Here is a 19909-nt window from a genome sequence, read left to right on the forward strand (position 1 = left end):
AGAAAAGTGGACATTCCTTCTAGTCTTTACTCTATGTGCTCCTAAAGGAAATGACATCACACTATGCAAATGATGTGAGATTGGGACAAACCATTCTTTTAAGAGAGGTTTTCCCACTGGATAACTTTTTTTTTCAGAGGTCTTCAACAAGGTCCTGCATAGTTTAGCTCCGACCCTTATTAAACACATCTGAAGAACCTAATTGAGGTCTTTGGGACCATAGACATAAATAACTAGACCGCGCATTGGCTGCTTTGGTCAGCTGCTGCGATACGTCAATGGCGCCGCCATATTGGTCGTGGCAAGAGTAGCATGTAAACAAATGCAAGTAAACATTACTAAAGGCATTAAAAGCACAATAACGTTTACATTTCTCAACACATTTCAATGATTTACGATATATGTCGAGTATTCAAACATAGATACTTAAAATCTCAATATTTAGACTTAGAGAAATTCATCTTTGTCATAGGAAATTGTGAATAATTTATTCATTGTGCCTGTTATTCTTGGAAGTACACTATATAGAACACGTTTGGTGACAAACAACAGCATAGTACATAAAACATAACCGCGTTTAAGTATTAATCGAGAACAAAACACAGAAATCTTGACACGTATGCGAAACGTTTTATTTGAATCATCAAACAAAACATCCAAGGTGATATACATTTTTTTACATTACATCTGAAAAAAATCAAGATTATTATTGGGGAAATAGATTTTTCTGTCATAATTTTAGCTTTTCTTGAGCTCCAGTTCAGAACACAACCGGAGCTCGTTTACACAGCATACAAATACTCAAAAACAGATCATTTTAAAGATAATAGATGTTCCTTATGGATTCAGTAAAACAGTTACAGCAGTAAAACATTTATGTGATATTTGTAAAACACACAATACAATCGTAAATTATGAATAGTATGAAATAGCACAAAGTAATACATGAGACTCACCATTTCAATTTTTCCCAATATTTCAAAGTGAACGAGTTGTATTCCGATCATGTAAATTTCATCTACCTTAAAATATAGCACATTAGGGGTGTCTGCACAATTATTAAGCAAAAAATAAGCAAAATGATGGCATGACAAGCGTGAGTTTTAACCATTCCTTATGATGTTTTTTTATATCTAACCGTCGATACCTGAAGACGAAACGTTTCCATACTCCACTTAAGTCCGTAATATTGAAATCGGTTGATAAATGGGTTTATATCCAGGAAATCCGCAGCTCCACAATACACTTGTATGTGCTTGTATGGAAATGTTGCCCTGACCAATATGGTGGCGCCATCTGTGGCGGTCTGTTTTGTGGATCATGGCTCTGATTCTGCCGATGATGCTCAGTGGACCACAAGGGAAAATTTCAGACACGTTAAGCCCAGCCAGAATTTAAGAAACCACCTTGAATGAGTGGCCTAGATCAGAAGCAAAACGCTTTGCCACAGTCTAGCGAAAGAAAGTCCAGCCTGCTGCTTCATTATCTCTCCAATCAAGAATGACAGATGCAAGTCACTATTATAGTGTTGAAGGGTTTACAGGGAACATCCAGCAGACCTGAGTGTGCCAGTGTCAGCAATATAATGAGAAGATCTATAAACTCTGCAAACCTACCAGCTTTGTTAGCCACTTAAAAATTAAGCTTTATTCCACTTAAAAATGCAGGCCAAAATATGCAGATGTCAACAAATGAAATTAAAAAGTGGTGGAGAAAAGCGGATTGTTTGTAACATGACTTGGGAAGGTTTAGCTCATGAATATTATTAGTTAGGTTAGCTTAAATTATCTAACGGCAACAATTTTCCATTAGGATACAATTTCAATTACAGCTTTATTTTACGCATATTTTATACGTACAGGACAGGACCAAAAATGGGTAAACTATTTAAGAATTCACTTCCTTTATAAAAAGAAAACTGATTCGTTTTTATTAGTGTTGCAAAGTCTTCGGTTTCCTGCAAACCTGGTCTACTTTTAAATTGTTGCCAGTTATTTAATGGTTAAAGGAAGAAGAATTTTGAAGAATCATTTTAAGGTAGGATTATTGCATTTATGAAAGTAGTGTCATATATTTGGGTATTTTGTCAGTTTTAGTATTCTAAATAGGGTTGCTGGACTAGTTTTGACTGGACATTGGGCTGGTTTTCCTACGCAGATCTGGCAACCCTGTCATACGTTTAATTATTAAGTTTGGCAGTTTTGTAGTGTGAATTCATGCAACGGCATTCTTTACTCATCTCACACAAACAACAAATTCTAAATTTGATGTACCTGCATCAACATGCACAGACCATGCAATAATTCAATAATAATAAAACAACTTTCCTGCTTCATGGGTGTAATCTGACATGTTCATGTAAATATCTGTAAATGACAGCACTCCTCTCATGTCACTTGTTGAGAAACCATGACTAAATATTCCCATACAAACTTTACGTTCAACATCCCATCTGAGTTTGATTTATAAATAATTAACCGGGATTTCTTCATAATTTACCAAGAAACATGTTTTCTGTTAGGGTCTCTACACATCCACAAAACAGTGCCTGCCTGAAATCATCTGCTAAAAGACCACAAACAGGACGATGCACCATCCGCCCCATGCCTGACTGCTTGTATAGACAGTCGACCCGAGTACAAACCACATCTGAAGAGACCACAGTAATGAGCTCCGCTAAGCAACCAAACATAAACACTTCATGTGATGTCAACACAACAGGCTCGTTTTAACACAGCGTGGGAGGGTCGAAGGTCATCGAAGCACTCTCATGTTTGTTTATGGTTAACAAAGAGAAGTGCAGAGATGTGAGGAGGCGTGGCTGGGAGATAAAGAGGTTTATGAGGGACCCTCAGCCACCGGTGGGTCAACTTCAAAGACCTGATACCAGATACACTAACATGGATTCTAAAGGCCTGTGCGCAACAAAAATGATAAATATAAGTATAATTGTTTAAAAAGTAGAAGAATAGCAGCGTCCACACCTCACTATAACAAAAACAATATAGAGGAACGATATCGTTGAGATCACTTTAAAAACATTTTTTTTCAGCTAATGAATTATAAAATCCATTTGAACTTAAAGGGCTCACACATTTAAAAGTTTAGGATTAACATTCTGACATTTATATATTGCTGTGTGGATGTTAATAAAGAATATTTCCTGTAGCTCAGTGGTTAGAGCATGGCGTTAACAATGCCAAGGTCATGGGTTCCATCCCAGGGGATTACACATACTTAGAAACAAATGTGTAGTATAATGCAATGTAAGTCGCTTTGGATAAAAGCGTCTGCCAAATGATGATTAAATGATAGACATCATCCTTGATGTGTAGAGGCCTTAAAGCAGCAAAATCTGTTCAGATTTGCATTCGTCTTTCAAAGCTTCACCAGCCATTTTATTTATTTTGTTCGCATAATAATTCTCTTAAAAAAATCTTGTGTGTGAATGTGTTATTGCTATTTGTGATATATTAATTTATAACATTGCAGGGACATCTTAGGATAGCATAAAGATGCTAGATTTCCTTGGATGTTAAAATAACCTATAAGCTTGTAAATAATGCTTACGTAGTCAATTTCATATTATTTACAAAAGTTGAAAAGCACCATACGGTTGAAAAAGGATAAATGTAACTAAGATTCACTTTCTATCAGCTTTAAAAAGTGAAATTTTACTAGGGCTGTCAAACGATTAATCGGAATTATTTGCATCCAGAATAAAAGTTTGTGTTTACATAATATATGTCTGTGTACTGTGCATATTAATTTTGTATTTATAAACATAAAAATACAGACATGTATGTATGTATGTATATATATATATATATATATATATATATAGGAAATATTTAGATCTATTTATTTATATTTACCAACGATTTAAAGTATATATATATATATATACACACGAGCGTTTATACATTTTTATATTTTTCCTAAAAAAAACCGCATGTATATTTTTAAAAATATTAACAAAATTAATATGCACAGTACACAGACATACGTATATGATGTAAACACAAAGTTGTATTCTGGATGTGCTTAATCGCGATTAATCGTTTGGCAGCCCTAATTTTTACATATTATTGTAAACCGTAGCACAATGACTTCAGACGAAGAAAAGAATAGACTTAAGATTCGCATAATAGGCAAAATCTTAAGTCTATTCTTTTCCTCATCTGAAAGTCATTGTGCTACGGTGACATTCAGATGAAGAAAAGAATAGACTTAATACTTGATCTTCTCTTTATATTATTACAAAACTTTACACATACAATGGCTAAACTCCACACTGTGTGGAACGGAAACAAAAAATATAAGCGACAAAAAAATAAAAAGTATCTCATCCAAAAAAAGGCATAAATAATATAAAAGACAAACTTTTTTCTTACAACAGATACATTCATATGAAATAATATTTTACTACTGCAAAAAATAAATAAGTCATCTAAAGAGTTTTTGCTTTTCAAAGTCCATTTCAACCTCAATCCTGCTTTTTAAAAGTCCCTTCATTCTTTATGTTTATTTCCATCCTTTTTTCCCTCATCAGTCTTTTCCAGCTCCGTAGGCAGTCGGTTAAGTGTTCAGCCCATTTCAAGTCACACAATGTCCCAGACCATCCCATCACTGGCCATTTCTTGATAAAAACTCATCCGTGTTCCCGTTTCCACAATCTCTCGCTCTCTTCCATATGCTCTGTGTGTGATAAGAGACGTGCGTTCAGATCTCCTGCACTGTAGGCTGGATGAAATCTCCAGTCAGGTTTCCAGTAGAGATCCAGGCTGTTTTATCTTTACAGTCCAGGTCGGACAGTCCCAGCTGTTGCCAACACACCACGGGACCCTCGGGGTCTTCACGTTGACCTCCTGTTACGCACACAAACAGATAGAAAGAATTTATGCACCGGTACAAGCATTCGGCAGTCTAGTGAGGTAAAATAATATTGCATGATGGGTAATTTATGGCAGGCCAGTGTAGTAATTTCCTGAACTGACTCTCTTCATTCAGAGTGAATCAGAGAGCTCTTTATGCTCAACCTCTCTTACCTCTCTGCAGCTCTACGCTGGACTTTGTTTCCACAGGCTGACAAGGGGAATTCTGGGAAAGGGGCGGAGCCTTGCCCTCCTCCACCTCTTGGACTGAATCTCTCTGCTGGGTGCTGTTGAGCTGTGGACTGTCACGTCCCTGGCAGCGAGACAGGACGGGGTTGAGCGGCATCATTTCGAGGCCGTCGGGTTGGCGCGCTGCCACGCGGTGCATTAGAGGAAGAGTGCCGCCCGAAAAAGTGCCGTTGGTTTTCGTGTAACACCTGGTCGTGAAACACAGACGTACAGCTTAGAGATGGAGACAGAACTTCAAAATGCAGTTTCTCTGTAATCGGCTTAAGCCCAAGACATTCCCGAATCTAACCATAGGTGATCTTAAACAAACATGCTCAGTGCCTTCCAAATATTCTCATGTGTGTTATATATGGCTGACAGGTATAAGCTCATGTCCTCCTCTTAACATTTAGGCTACATTCATGTTTTTTTTCACTCGAGCACAGATGTCGATGACATTGAAGGAATGGTTACACTGAAATAGATACAATAGCTTTGTGTAAAGAACAATATTTTAAGATTTTTAGTTAACTTAAATTTCAGTCCATTCCACACAAATCTATTGAACGGTTTCAAAAGACACGTGTTGTATAGACTATTTTTATGATATTAATATTTAAAAATGCATTTAACATCAAGTGCCGTATATATTAACTTTAGTTAAATATCGACGGACATTTGTTTAATATTACCTAACATCTAAAACAAAAAAACAAAAATTCTGTTAATTAAAATCAAATATAGGCCTAAATATGATCTAAAATATTAAATATTATATGAAAAATTAATGAATGTTAATAAACTAAAGTTATTTAAAATATCAGTTATTATACAATAAAATATTAACTGGAAATAAATAAAAACTAAACTAAAATAATATAATATAAGTAAAATAATATACCAATATACAGTATATTAGGGCTGCTCGATTATGACAAAAATCATAATCACAATTATTTTGACCAATATTGAGATCCCGATTATTTAACACGATTACTCACTAACTTTTCAAACAGCAATTTTTTTTTTAAACTTGGATTTTAAACTGAATTCAACTGAAAAATAAATGTAAAGAAATAGCACAGCTGAACCACTATAAAGGAAAGCTGTGCACTGTGGTTTTATACCACAAGAAAAGCGAGGATCCTTGCAAAATGGAATGCAGCACAATAATAGTTTTACCTCGATTATTTTGTTTTTGTAATTGTTGAAGGCCAAAATGGACGATTAAGATTAATTTTCGATTAATTGCACAGCCCTAATATATATATATATATATGTTACAAATAGCAATACACATAACACTAAATATTAAAATAAACAAAAAAAAAGAAATCAACATTAAAAGCTAATTCAAAATATGAATAAAACAAATACAAAAAGCAATTGACTAACATAAAGAAAAACAAATACATTATATATACTATAATGCTCATTGTTATTTCGTGTTGGCTACTACAGTACAATAAGGTTGCATTTGTTAACCGTAGTCAAAGTATCACAGGTTATTCTGTCATATTTGGAGCTTCTTACAAGTGAGCCGTTGTTATATGCAAGAAAAATATATATTTTAAAAGTTCTCCATTTGTGTTCCACAAAGAAACTATATTACACAGATTTAGCGTGACATGAAGGTAAATATAAAAAAGACAGAATTTTTATTTCTGAGGTGAACAATTCCTTTGAATCTCCAGCCGGAGCCTTTGAACCGGCTGAAACAAGACCGAGCATCTCTGCAATGTTCAAACTCTGATTGCATCTGAAATTGCAGATTTATTTCCGCGAGCCTCTATGATGCCTGACCAGACTCAACAGCCTGTGTCTCTGTGTGTTTCTACACGCCGATAAGACACACGGGCTCCGACACACGCAAATAAACAAAACCTTTGAGAACAAATACACACAGATAACGGTGCATACACACAGGAACTAATGAAGGATATCAAGTGTACACAGATACACACACAGTAGCTAGAAAACTCTGATATCCGCTCCATCGGCCTGCTTTTCTCTCCGCTCTCCCGCTGGCCGAAACTATATAAACACAGCGCTCATTAAGACTGTAGAGCGAGTGCGTTCAATGTAAACTGTTACTGCCGGACACGCTAGAGTACACAAACAAGCCTCACGGAGCAGAACTGCACTGTGTGTGTGTGTGTGTTTAGAGGAGAACAGAATAAGCTCAGGTCAGGGGTGAAATGAGAGCCAGATGGAGCGGCTGATTGGAGGCGTGCTGAGCAAAACATAATTCTGCAGGCATGTAAACACCAAACATTAACAAAGCTACTGGGCTTCTCAGTGTCTCACCTGTTGTTGTTGCAGAAGTTTTGACAGCTCATACAGTCGGGCGAGTCGTTCTGAGGCAGAGCTGTGTACATCCCTCCTCCCTGCCCAAAAACACACGGCATTTAAGATTCACACGTCACACATGCTACGTAATACTACACGTATGCCATTATACAGTGTATGCAATACAACTGTATTGTAAATCACTATACCACGCTATGTTTACATTATAATAAATATATAATATTGTGAGTTAACCCCTGGAAGGTGTTTATGTTTTTGTTACTCGGCCAATGTTCAAACAACATTATTCTGCTTAAAATCAATACGCAAAAATATGAACTGATGTGTAAAATGTACAAAACTTTACAGATGTTTACTTCATACCAGTTACGAGCAACATAGACAGGACGTGTGGTTAATATCTGCCATTTAACTGTTAAATTAAATGTCTGAAAAAGGTGCTGTTCCTTGAAAGAATTGTTCTAAAAAAAACATATCGACGATATGTAAGGGATAATGTACAGGCAGCCGGTTGTTATCGCAGAAATGAGCCCCGACAGCGTGATCAGTATCACACGGAAGGGGTTTATTTCGCGATAACAGCCGGCTGCTTGTACATTATGCCGCTTATTACACGGCTACGTGCCGCATGAGAAAAAAACTGGACATGAAATGTGATTTTGAAATATTTTATTAGCTCATTTTTACCGAATACAGACCTTCCGCGAGAAAAAGCCGTTTACTTTCGGTTTTAAGGTAAGAAATGACGTTCAAATGTCACGAACAGGCAATTTGTAAATCAATTGTAAATATAATGTCATATATGTTATTAAAAGACATGTTTATATTTAATTTGTCAAAAAGAACTGTCAAAATGATTTGCTGCATCCGGGTTACCGTGTGTTATTAGTTTTGAGAGGTTGTTATCTGGGAATAACGAACCTGCAAATGTCGCGACTGGCCAATCAGAATCAAGCATTCCATCGAGCCGTGTAACAAAGGTGAATAAAACATGTTTATCTTGTAATAATAATTATAATGATTATAAATGTCGAAGGTTGAAAAAACAAATGGCACAAATTTTTTAATATGGCTCCATATTTAAACACCACATAAAGGTTAAATTCGAATGAGTTAAAATGACTTGTAAACAGTGTTGGGTAAGTTACTCTGAAAAGTAATTAATTACTAGTTACTAATTAAATATTCAATAGTGTAATTAGATTACTGTACAAATTACTTTCTCCAAAAAGTATTTAGTTACTTATTACTTATTACTTGCTATATCCTATATCAACCTTGATTAGTTAAGTGATTGAAGGATTAAACTACATAAAGTACTTTTATTAACTGACCAAAGTATTACAAATGTGAGAATTATACATTAAAGTACAGATTTTAAAGTTAAACTTTGAATTTTGATGTAAATTCCACTACTACACACACATATACTACACAAAGTATTTAGTTTAATTACATCAAAAGTAACTGTAATTAAATTACAGAAAAAAACAAGAGTAATCACTTACTTTACTTTTTCAAGGGAAAAGTAATTAAATTACAGTAACTAATTACATAGTAACTAGTTACACCCAACACTGCTTGTAAAGGCAATTTGATAATACCAAAAAATTTAAGGTAAAACTTGTCTTTTTTATAGTGTACACTACATTATAAGGACATATTTGTTAAGGATGATGAGGTTCCATTGCGTTAGCAGCGCAAAGATTCCCCAGGACCACATCTACTAATAAAATGAATAGCTTGAATGCACTGTAAGTCACTTTGGATAAAAGCATCTAACAAATGCACAGATATGACAAAAGCATTGCTTTCAGTATCACTAACTTTTTAATGCAAGCATTCAGTTACCAGAAGCTATGTCCAACCTCAAACAAACAAAGGTTTCCTTACGTTATGATGGTGGTGAGGGTGTGGGCGATCGTACTCCATGGTGTTGTGGGGTAGACTGGTGTCATGCGTGTGAGGATGTCCAGAGGGGTAAAGACCTCCCGATCCGTTCAGCAGGGCCACTCCATTGGGCAGTTTGTGATGGAGGTGATGGCAGGACTGGGGCATCATTGGAGCGCTGTGCCCACAGCCTGTGTGTACGCTGCCATTCACACGACTGGAGCCGGGCAGTGTGGAATATTCCAGAACATGACCGTTCATCTCAGCAGACTGGTACAGGTAACTTGGAGGGTCATATTCTGCAAGAAAATATTTGAGTGTTAATTAACCTTATATTATCAAAAAATATTGACATAGTGGTAAAACTATATGATTTTATAGAGCTATACTAAAATTAAACCCCACCAATACATAAAATCTGAATATGAACCTATAAAGGGAAGCAGAACACATCTGATCAAAGTTAACACGCCGCCCCGTTTATGCTCCTATTTCAGGCAGAGGAGTGTCTGTGTTACTACTTATACACCCGGCGGTGGCCAGCACTGTTTACTCTGTTACTCAATCTCATTGAGAGCGAGAGAGAGAGAGAGAATGAAAGAAAACTTCAAAGGGCCGACTGTGGAGCAGAAGAGAAAACGGCCTGGCCTCTACAGAACTCGGACTTCAACTCAATTTCATACGGCTTTTATTAGCTTAACCTCTCCTAACCTTTACAGACATGCTACATAAACTAAAACAATACACTGCTGTCGCTCTTCCTACTACATGATACAATACAATAATAATAGTAGCAGCAATAATAAACCAATGCTTACAAATGGCTTTCATATAAAATAAATAAATGTGTCAACAATGGTCTTTTATATATTAACAAATAACTTTACATTTATAAAATGTATAAATATTTATAATCAAGAAAATAACTTTCATTTTAATAAACAAAGCATTAAAAACACTAGTGGAGAAGTTAATTTGATCAAATATGCTGAGGTAAAGTTCAAATACATTTTTAAGTCATTTAAGTTTTAAGTAATATCACTCTAGTAGTATACTTGAAAGTGTACTTTTATAAACTAAAAAATGTGGGCCAATTTAGTCCCAAGCAGTATTGAAAAAGTACAATGGAGTGGACTGTGTGGATACTACTAGACTGAGATTAGTATACTTGTTGCATTACATACATACATTTAGTCATTTTGCAGATGCTTTTATCCAAAGCAACTTACAAATGAGGCAGTTACACCTAAAGTATCCTTAAATGTGTACTTTTATGTACTAAAACTGTGCCAATTTAGTTCCAAGTGGTATTTAAATGGTTCACTTACAAGTATACCACTAGACTGATATTTGTATACTTACTGAATAGAGTATACTTGAAAGTGTACTCTTAAAAATGAAAAAGCAGGCCAATTTACTCCCAAGTCGTATTGAAATAGTACACTTACAAGTATGCTACTAGACTGATATTAGTATACTTATTAAATAGTTACACCTAAAGTATACTTGAATGTGTACTCTTAAAAACGAAAAAGCAGGCCAATTTACTCCCAAGTCGTATTGAAATAGTACACTTACAAGTATACTACTAGACTGATATTAGTATACTTATTAAAGAGTGCACTTAAAATTGTACTCTTAAAAGCTAAAAAGAGGGCCAATTTACTCCCAAGTCGTATTGAAATAGTACACTTACAAGTATGCTACTAGACTGATATTAGTATACTTATTAAATAGTTACACCTAAAGTATACTTAAAATTGTACTCTTAAAAACTAAAAAGTGGGCCAATTTACTCCCAAGTCGTATTGAAATAGTACACTTACAAGTATACTACTAGACTGATATTAGTATAATTATTAAAGAGTATACTTCAAATTGTACTCTTAAAAACTAAAAAGTGGGCCAATTTACTCCCAAGTCGTATTGAAATAGATAAGCAATAAGTAAACTTTTAGGAAGTAAACAGAATGTCCATCACTTACTATGCAGACTGTTCTGCTGACGGTTCCTCAACAAGCACATCACAATAAAGGCCAGCAGAATGAGCACCATGACGCCCAGAACGCAGCCCACGATCAGATAGAGCAGGCCGCCAGGCTGGCTGGGTGTTTCTGGAGGGTACATGCCCGGAGGAGTGATGGGCCGCTGACTGGGCACGCCTGGAGGTTGACGGGCTGATGAGAAAGGCCGACAACAAAATGAGTCTGAGAGGATGAAACATTTAAAAGCCCTTCACAAGAATGTGTAACAACCCTTACAGTTGTGTCTTTTTTAGATTTTCAGAGGAAAATGTGACTGGTGCGTGCCAGAATGAATCTCCACCAGGTGTTCTGGTTGGTTGCCAGGGCATTGCGATGTGGTTGCTAGGGTGTTTGGAGCAGTTGTTTTGGCTTGTTTTCTAGATCTATATATTTGTCAGTAGCACAAACCGTGCAAGATGTACAGTACATGCTAAAGTAACATAACTTACAGTAAATATTAAAAGCTCCCGGACCCAAAGTATGAGCAATGCTTGCTTTCGCCCGTATTTGCTTCTAACAATGTGTCTGTTGTTGGTAATAAACTCGGTCTGTTTGCTCTTCATGATTTTTATTTGCTCTGGCAGTGACTGACGTTCTGGTTTGATTCGCAACAGTGTTGCATTAAGAGCACATATCAGTAAATGATGTCAAGGAGACACGACACAACGTCTCTTTGTCTTTCCTGTAATAAAACGACGCTGTCATTACCGCGATGCTCTACAGGTTCCTGTCCACGCCTTAACTATAGCGTTCCCAGCCCAAGACTCTCACCTCTGGTCTCGCAGATCATGACGTTACTGTACTCGCTCTCGCCGCCATCGTTAAAACACTGCATCTTGATGTCGTAGGACGTCTCGGGCTGGAGGTGGCCAATCATATGCCAGAATCTGAAGCCTGGGGGAGGGGACAGGACAACGAGAGTGACATTATTGAATGAGATGGGTTTTTCTCAAAGCGCGTGTTGTTCTCTCCAGACCACAATTCATTTGCTGGATCTGGGTTTTCTCGCTCGCACACATGCACACAGTCCCAGAAGGATTCAGACAGTTGCTTTACTCCAGACAGGCTCCTTATAAGGCAGCTTAAGGTTTGTTCTGGCCCAGCTCCAGAGTTCCCACTGAACACACTGACGACCGTGTGTACACATACACACACATACACTCACATACACTCACACACGCTCGGGCCGGCTCTGTAATTACAGTTTGTGGCACAATATTTGATCTGTGTAGCTGGTTTCTCCTCTAATACAGTGAAGGCATGACGTCCTCTAAACAACCAGATGCTCTACTGCATAATGAGAGAAAAAAGGCAGAATACACACACACACACACGCACACACACAGACTAACACTAAACCTCTCTAATGCATTACAGATTGCTCTGTGCTGTATTTACACAATATACCGTTGTTACTTAGAGTGACACGGCAAATGAAATCACCTTTCAAATGTGTTGCGAATTTGCAGTCTGAATAAATAGTGACGTATTAAAAAGACATCAGTGGATACTGCGAAATAACACAAATACAACAGATAAGCAAGCCTTTATATTGTGTTGTGTTTACTAGCGGCTCACAGGATGTTTGTGACATTTTGTAGTTAAAAATGAGTGTCATTTCAGTCGGCGCCAATGACCCTGTGTCATTTCTGTTCTGCTGGTGTTGCCATGAAATATTCATAAACATTTACGTAGTTATTATTATGATCATTTCTCAGTTTTCAGTCAACAGGGTTTTTTTTTTCAACATTCTCCTCATCTGCCATTGGACAGTGCACTACAAAGACGGAAATCATTAAAGATAAATAGAGACTTACCATGAACATCACACGCTAGACTATAAATCTGAAGAAAATTGTACGATTTTAAGAGTACAATTTTATTTTAAGATGCAAATAAGAGAAAAACTGTCTTACAAGGTCCAGTGTATGAAATTTAGCGGCATCTAAAGGTGAGGTTGCGAACTGCAACCAACGGCTAACTCCACCCCTCCCTTTCGAAGCACTACGGCGGGTGACACAGCACTAAGATGTCGTCACGTTTTCGCTCTTTTGCTGAAAGAGATAACGTATTTATGAAACTCTGTAGAGCCGTTTGTCCGTTTAGGGCTACTGTAAGGGGATGGAGATAGAAACAGCTCATTCTAAGTGAATAAAAACATAACGCTTCATTACGTAAGGTCTTTATACACCTCTGAAGACAGATGCACATCCATGAAACTTTTGTTATTGTAAGTGTTACTTTAAACACATTCAAAAGTGCCCCGTGTCCTATTTAATTTCTGACACACTGCTTCGAGGTGAATAGCTTGTAAACCTCAAGACTTATGAGGTCATCTTAGCCCGGCTGGTTTCTGACAGCTCGCCGTTTGTACGGCTGTGGAGACGTTTGAGGGTCATGCCAGATGTAAAGAGAGGGGGTAAAAAGTAAAAAGGGAAGGAAGGCGGTGTAAAGGGGACGGCAGTTAACATTCCTCTCAGAAAGTTGAGTTTCTCTGCGAGCGGTCAGTGTAGAGTTTCAGCTTGAGTCCATTAGTGCGGCAGCCATTTATTAAAAACACATTTTAGACCGGCTCATTACTCTGAGCGCAGGACTCGCCACACATCAATCAACAGATCATGCTTCTCTTGCCACGCCCCATGCACATTGCACGGCGCTCTGGAATACTCCAGCTTGATTGGTCAATCACAGCATTTCCATATGACTATTGGCATCTCATTTCATACGTTGCATATCACTCCTCAACACTTTTCTCACACAATCATTTTTTTGATGAGTATTTCACATCAATCGAGATTTAAAATGAGGTTCACAATAACAAAACAAAGACAGACACCATGAGCTCACCTTCCACCACATCTCTCTTGTAATCGCTGTCATTGTCGCTGTCTGTGGGCCGGTAGTAGATGTAGAAGCCCTGGATGGGGGTGTTGTTGTTACTTGAAGGGGTGTACTGTGAAAAAGAAAGATAGACATCTGTAAACTGGCAATATACTTTCAAAGTAAACAAATTCGGCAGAAGATGAAAATATCTCCTTTTCTGTTCTGCAGGAGAAAGTCACGACAAGAGGGTGAGAGTAAATGATGACCGAATTGGGTTTTTTTTGGTGAACTATTCCATTGTTTTCCATTATACAGCCCCTTAAAAAATAACTCATGGTTCGAGACTCACTGATACAAACCTGCCTTTACCTCCTCTTAAAGGGATACTTCACCCCAAAATGAAAATAATTTACTCACCTTCGAGTTCCAAATCTGTATAAATGTCTTTGTTCTGATGAACACAGAGAAAGATATTTTGAAGAATGCTTGTAACCAAACAGTTCTTGGCCACCATTGACTACCATAGTAGGAAAAATTACGTTATATTTCTTTTGTTCTGTTGAACTCAAAAGAAGATATTTTGAAGAATGTAGGACAGCAAACTGTTCTAGGGCACTTTTGACTGCCATTGTTTTTTTTCCAACTATGGTAGTCAGTGGGGTCCAAGATCTGTTTAGTAACAAGCATTCTTCCAAATATCTTTCTCTGTGTTCATCAGAACAAAGAAATGTATACACATTTGGAACAACTCGAAGGTGAGTAAATGATGACAGAATTGTCACTTTTGGGTGAAGTATATATCCCTTTAAGAAACATGAAACCTGTTTTTTCCCTACGCATGACTTTAAAAATACCTCAACTCAATTCATTCCGCTAAGGATGAGGCCTCTTTAGTCTACATTGAAAACACACACTCGATCCTCTTAACGTCTGCCTGCGAGAGGTCCGGTTGAGCGTTCTGGGGTGGCTCTCAGGGGTTGATGGGAATAAGAATCACTCCCACATTACACTTACACTATACAGTGCCTGGAAAAACTGCATACGCACATTCTCTCTTGCGTAACACTGAACACTGAACACTAAACACTGGCACAACGGGCACGCAGAGGAGAACAGAAGAGGCGCGTTGCGAGAGCTTGTTTTGTGGTTAGTTCTGCTCTCATTTTCGAATTAAGCATGAAATGCGAGTATAATTAAATCGGCCATTAGATATAAAAGGCATATGTTTAAAACATTAACACACACTGGTTTATACTCTACAGACCCCGAGCTGTTAATGTGAGCTTCGGTGTTATTCCTTCAACAGGCCAGAAACAGAAACAACATTTGTTTGTACAAGTGGCCAGAGCCTTTTTAAGACGAATGTGCTAATAATACACATACAGAAGCGCGCGAGGATAGAAAAACTCACAGTTTATCCAGTGATGAGTTATAGAGTGCTTGACAGAGGCTCGGTTCCAAAACCTAGCGGCCTGACTGCCGCCTATAGCCAGTTGCTTGCTAAGGCAGAATCTTAAAGGTATAGTTCACTTAAAAATGAAAATTCTTTCATCATTTATTCACCCTCATGTCATTTCAAACCTGTATGACTTTCATTTTTCTGCAGAACACAAAAGAAGATATTTTGAAGAATGTTGGTAACCAAACAACACTGAACCCCATTGACGTCCACTGTATGAACAAAAAACCACGGAGACATTTCTCAAAATATCTACTTTCGTGTTCAACAGATGAAAGAGTCCAATTTTGAACGACACGAGAGTGAATAAATTATTTGGTCAAGTGTGCTTATTGCAATGCATTCTGGGATTGCAGGTTTTGGAACAGAGCTAGAATATGCCTTTTAGTAGCTTTAGATTCCGTAGTAAGTTCCCAGGTGTACTCACAGTCCAGCGGAGCATGATCTGAGTGTCGCTGATAGCGTCGGTGGAAGAGATGTGAGGGCCGGAGACCGGGCGGTTTAAGACGGGAGGATTCGACAGGGACACCTGGTATGGTCTGGAGGTGGTGCTAGCGGGACTTTCACCGTAGTTATTCATGGCAATGACACGGAAGCGGTATGTGGAACCTGAAATTAAAAATGCCATTAGATCGACAGTGCAAGAGATTTTGATGTAAGATTAAATTGCTTTTATGCAGTGCAACAACTGAAAACGGACTATTTTGAAAGAGAAAAACTGTGCTTATGTGCGTGTCATGTTACCTGGCTCCAGGTTACGCACTTCCACTGACAGTTTCAGGGGGGAGATGTTATCAGCCGCCACAATCCAGTCACCGCTGCGACCCTGCTTCCTGTACTCCACGCGGAAGGCTGTGATTGGAGAGCCACCGTTGGCTCGCGGGATCCACGTGACGTAGACTGAGCTTTCTGTTGCTGTTGAGATAGTTGGACGGTCCGGGGCCTCAGGAACTTTAAGGAGGAAGCCCACAAATCAGAGGTCGTCAAATCCAATTGCTTACAATTTACATTGCTTAAAGGTATAGTTCACCCAAAAATGAAAAATTACTAGGGCTGCACACCGATTAGTCTCGACTAATCGTTTCCAGAATAAAAGTTTGTGTTTACATAACATATGTGTGTGTACTGTGTATAATAATTATGTATATATAAATACACACACATGCATGTATATATATTTAAGAAATATTTACATGTTTATTTACATTTACATTTTTATATTTATATATAATGTATATTATATAAATATTTCACATTTAAATCTATATTTTCCCTAAAATGATACGTGTGTGTGTATTTATATATACATAATTATTATACACAGTACACACATATATTATGTAAACACAAACTTTTATTCGGCAAACGATAAGTCGCGACTAATCGTTGTCCAGCCCTAAAAATTACTGCCTCTATGTCTTTTATTACGTTTAAAACATATGCATTTCTTTCTTTTGCACAATACAAAACTAAATTATTAAACAACAAAGTGACTTACAGTGCACTTGAGCTATATACTATATTGCATGAGTATGCAAGTTGCCTGCGGATCCAACCAATGACTTTGGCATTGCTAGCGCTACGTTCTACCAGGGGGACGTGCAATAGAGCAACTGTAAACTAAACTCATTTTTTCCTAAAATACACAACAGCTTTCATGTCAAGTGCAAACTTAAACCTCAACATCTAAAAACCAGCAAAGATAAAAAATGTAAACAAACGCACACACACAAACCCAACTGCATGCCAGGGTCAATTGAGTACTTACTGAATGGGCTCTGAGCCATAAATACACAGACGCAAGCAGAGGAAGACAGAAAGAGAAAGAGCTAAATTGATGTGGCATATGAAACCGCTTTCAAGGGCACAAGCCCTTTAGAATCTAAACGCATCTCACAGTTGATGTACATGAACTTATTACCACAGAACATGTCATGTAATGTCAACTGTGACCTGTGCGTGTTAGATACGGTAAACAACAACATTTTATTTATATTTAGTCATTCTAATGCAATTACATTCACACTGCACAATTTTAAGTGCAAGTGAAGTTTTCAAAATGCTTCAATTATTAGTAACCACGACACAGGCCCTTGCATGATCTCCTCATACCTCTTTCATGTATGACGACTCCGTAATAGGTGTTAGTGGTTTCCAGAACTTTCTCTGGAAGGGACACAAATGGCGGCTTGGAGGGGTTCTTGTTGGGGGAGCTCCTCTCTGTGTGTGTGAGAGAGAGAGAGAGAGGTTATGATATGATAATGATGATGATAATGGAGTTTATGTAGCCACTGTGGCTTGAGATTTGGCAAACGCTCTGAAGCTAAAGTACATAAATGGAAAACATTATGATCAGATGGTTTCTTGCCGTTCATGGATATCAAACCATGAGCGCATGTCTTACGCAACATGTGGCAAAGACAAAAGTGCTTTAGTGACAGATATAAGGGGTGTAATGCTGGGTTCACACCAAACGCGAACAATAGCGGGAAAAGTTCATTACTTTCGCGTGAGTGACGTGATCTGACAAATATTTCCAACCTTCGGTGAAGATGAGATTGACGCGCGTTCGCACCAATTGCGCCGCCCGATTCGCGTCATTCGCATCGCCTGCCGCGAGTTCGCGTCAATATGTGTCTTTCCATTGACTTTGTATGTAATTTACTCGCGCAAACCGCTTAATTCGCGTTTGGTGTGAACCCGCTATTAGAAGGTTTATGAGATTTGAGAGAATTCTCACCTTTTCCAGTGCGGAAGGTGAGCATGGCGGGCTGACCCTCTCCTGCAGAGCTTCGGGCCACCATCAGAACCTCATACAAGCTGGACGGCTCCAGATCGGACAAGGGTAGAGACTTTTCACTGCCGGGCACTCGCACCGTGTGCCAGCTACCCACCACGTTCCCCATGTCGTCCACCTAGGGGACAAAAAGTCAAGACACATTGAGGGGACATCTAACGTATCCATAAATATCATGAACCGTCTTCAACTTCTGGGATGGTAAATTTCACCCGCACTTCGTGCACAGTCCAACGAAGAACAGTGACTTTCTTTCTGTCTCCTACTTTGAATCATGACAAAAGATCAACCTACTCAAGTATTCCTGACTGCACGAGCTGCATCACTTTTTCCTGAGCCAACGTGACAAACGCTGCCAATGCAAGTTTGAAACAAACCAAATATTTTTTTATTAGCCAAGGGAGCATATTACTGAAGAAAACATGGGCTTTTAAACAAGGAAATGACCGACTTCTTACCGAAATGCTCTCAGTTGGCAGAGACTGCTGAATTGTGTGAGTTTACAGTAAACGGCACAGGGCGTTGTTATGAGTATGTGCTCATTCTCAAATCTAATAACTGTAAATCTGACCGATAACTCACGCCAGGGGGAAAAAAGAGACTCCAAGAGTTTTACTTGACAAAGTAGCACCAAAACCAAGAGAGCAGTCTACAAAGGGAGCATGTTTAGGCATCATAGGCACACTACTAATGCAAATGTGGATTTAAAATGATGACGATCATGTGGAGGCTGACTTTATATAGAGTACTCCAAATGAAGGTTTTTGTAGTTTACTAAATCTAATAAAACATTTCTGTTCGTTGAAATCAAATCAAATATTGGCCTAAATATTAGTTTAAACACTTTTTTTTAAATAACTTTTAGTGGAGTCATTTATTAACATAAACTAAAACAAATAAAAATAAAGCAAACTTATATTGATATATTAATATAACAAATGAACAAATAAATAATAAAAACAAAACAAAAAGAGTTAAAATGTATGTAAAATTAATACGAAAACTAAAAATATAAATAAAATGTAACTGAATAAAATATTAATAAAACTACAATAAAACTGAAAACAAAACTATAATAAGCTGCAGTCACTTATGAGCAGTTTTTGTATACAATTTTTAAAAGACATCAGTAAACATAAGCACATACAACAAATTCCAAATTATGATTTCTTACCTTGCGGTATTTGACGAAGTAGGCATTAATGGGAATGCCCCAGTCTCGACCAGCTCGCCATTCCAGATCATACATGTTGGGTTTGTGTGTTTGGGGTGGGCTGATGATGATGGGTGCTTCAGGTGTGGGTTTGTCACTGATTCTCTCGGAAGGAGATCCTATTGTGTCTCCAAGCCCCTTAAGGAAAAGTTCATCACCCTCATCACTCTGGATAGGGTGGATGGACGGCTGCGTCTCCGAGGCAACTTCTGACATGGAACTAGACTTGGGGCCTATCAAATAAAAAGAGGTTTGGTCATAAAACTTCCACTTTTATTACTTATTCATAAT

General features: G+C 37.8%; 1 protein-coding gene across 1 annotated transcript in view; it reads right to left on the reverse strand.

Moving 5' to 3' along the window:
- Positions 1 to 3903: 3903 nt before the first annotated feature.
- cdon (cell adhesion associated, oncogene regulated) overlaps positions 3904 to 19909 on the reverse strand; it is a 37410-nt gene continuing 21404 nt past the window's right edge. The window contains exons 9-20 of the mRNA XM_057348326.1: positions 19580 to 19851; positions 18349 to 18523; positions 17721 to 17828; positions 16353 to 16559; positions 16036 to 16217; positions 14174 to 14279; positions 12098 to 12220; positions 11288 to 11479; positions 9306 to 9601; positions 7410 to 7489; positions 5049 to 5311; positions 3904 to 4868 (exon numbers count right to left, since the gene is read on the reverse strand). Of these exons, the coding sequence (XP_057204309.1) occupies positions 4723 to 4868; positions 5049 to 5311; positions 7410 to 7489; positions 9306 to 9601; positions 11288 to 11479; positions 12098 to 12220; positions 14174 to 14279; positions 16036 to 16217; positions 16353 to 16559; positions 17721 to 17828; positions 18349 to 18523; positions 19580 to 19851 (2150 nt within the window). The 3' untranslated portion in view covers positions 3904 to 4722. The remainder of the gene's footprint in view (positions 4869 to 5048; positions 5312 to 7409; positions 7490 to 9305; positions 9602 to 11287; positions 11480 to 12097; positions 12221 to 14173; positions 14280 to 16035; positions 16218 to 16352; positions 16560 to 17720; positions 17829 to 18348; positions 18524 to 19579; positions 19852 to 19909) is intronic.

Source organism: Triplophysa rosa, linkage group LG12 (assembly GCF_024868665.1).
Source record: "Triplophysa rosa linkage group LG12, Trosa_1v2, whole genome shotgun sequence".
NCBI lineage: Eukaryota > Metazoa > Chordata > Actinopteri > Cypriniformes > Nemacheilidae > Triplophysa > Triplophysa rosa.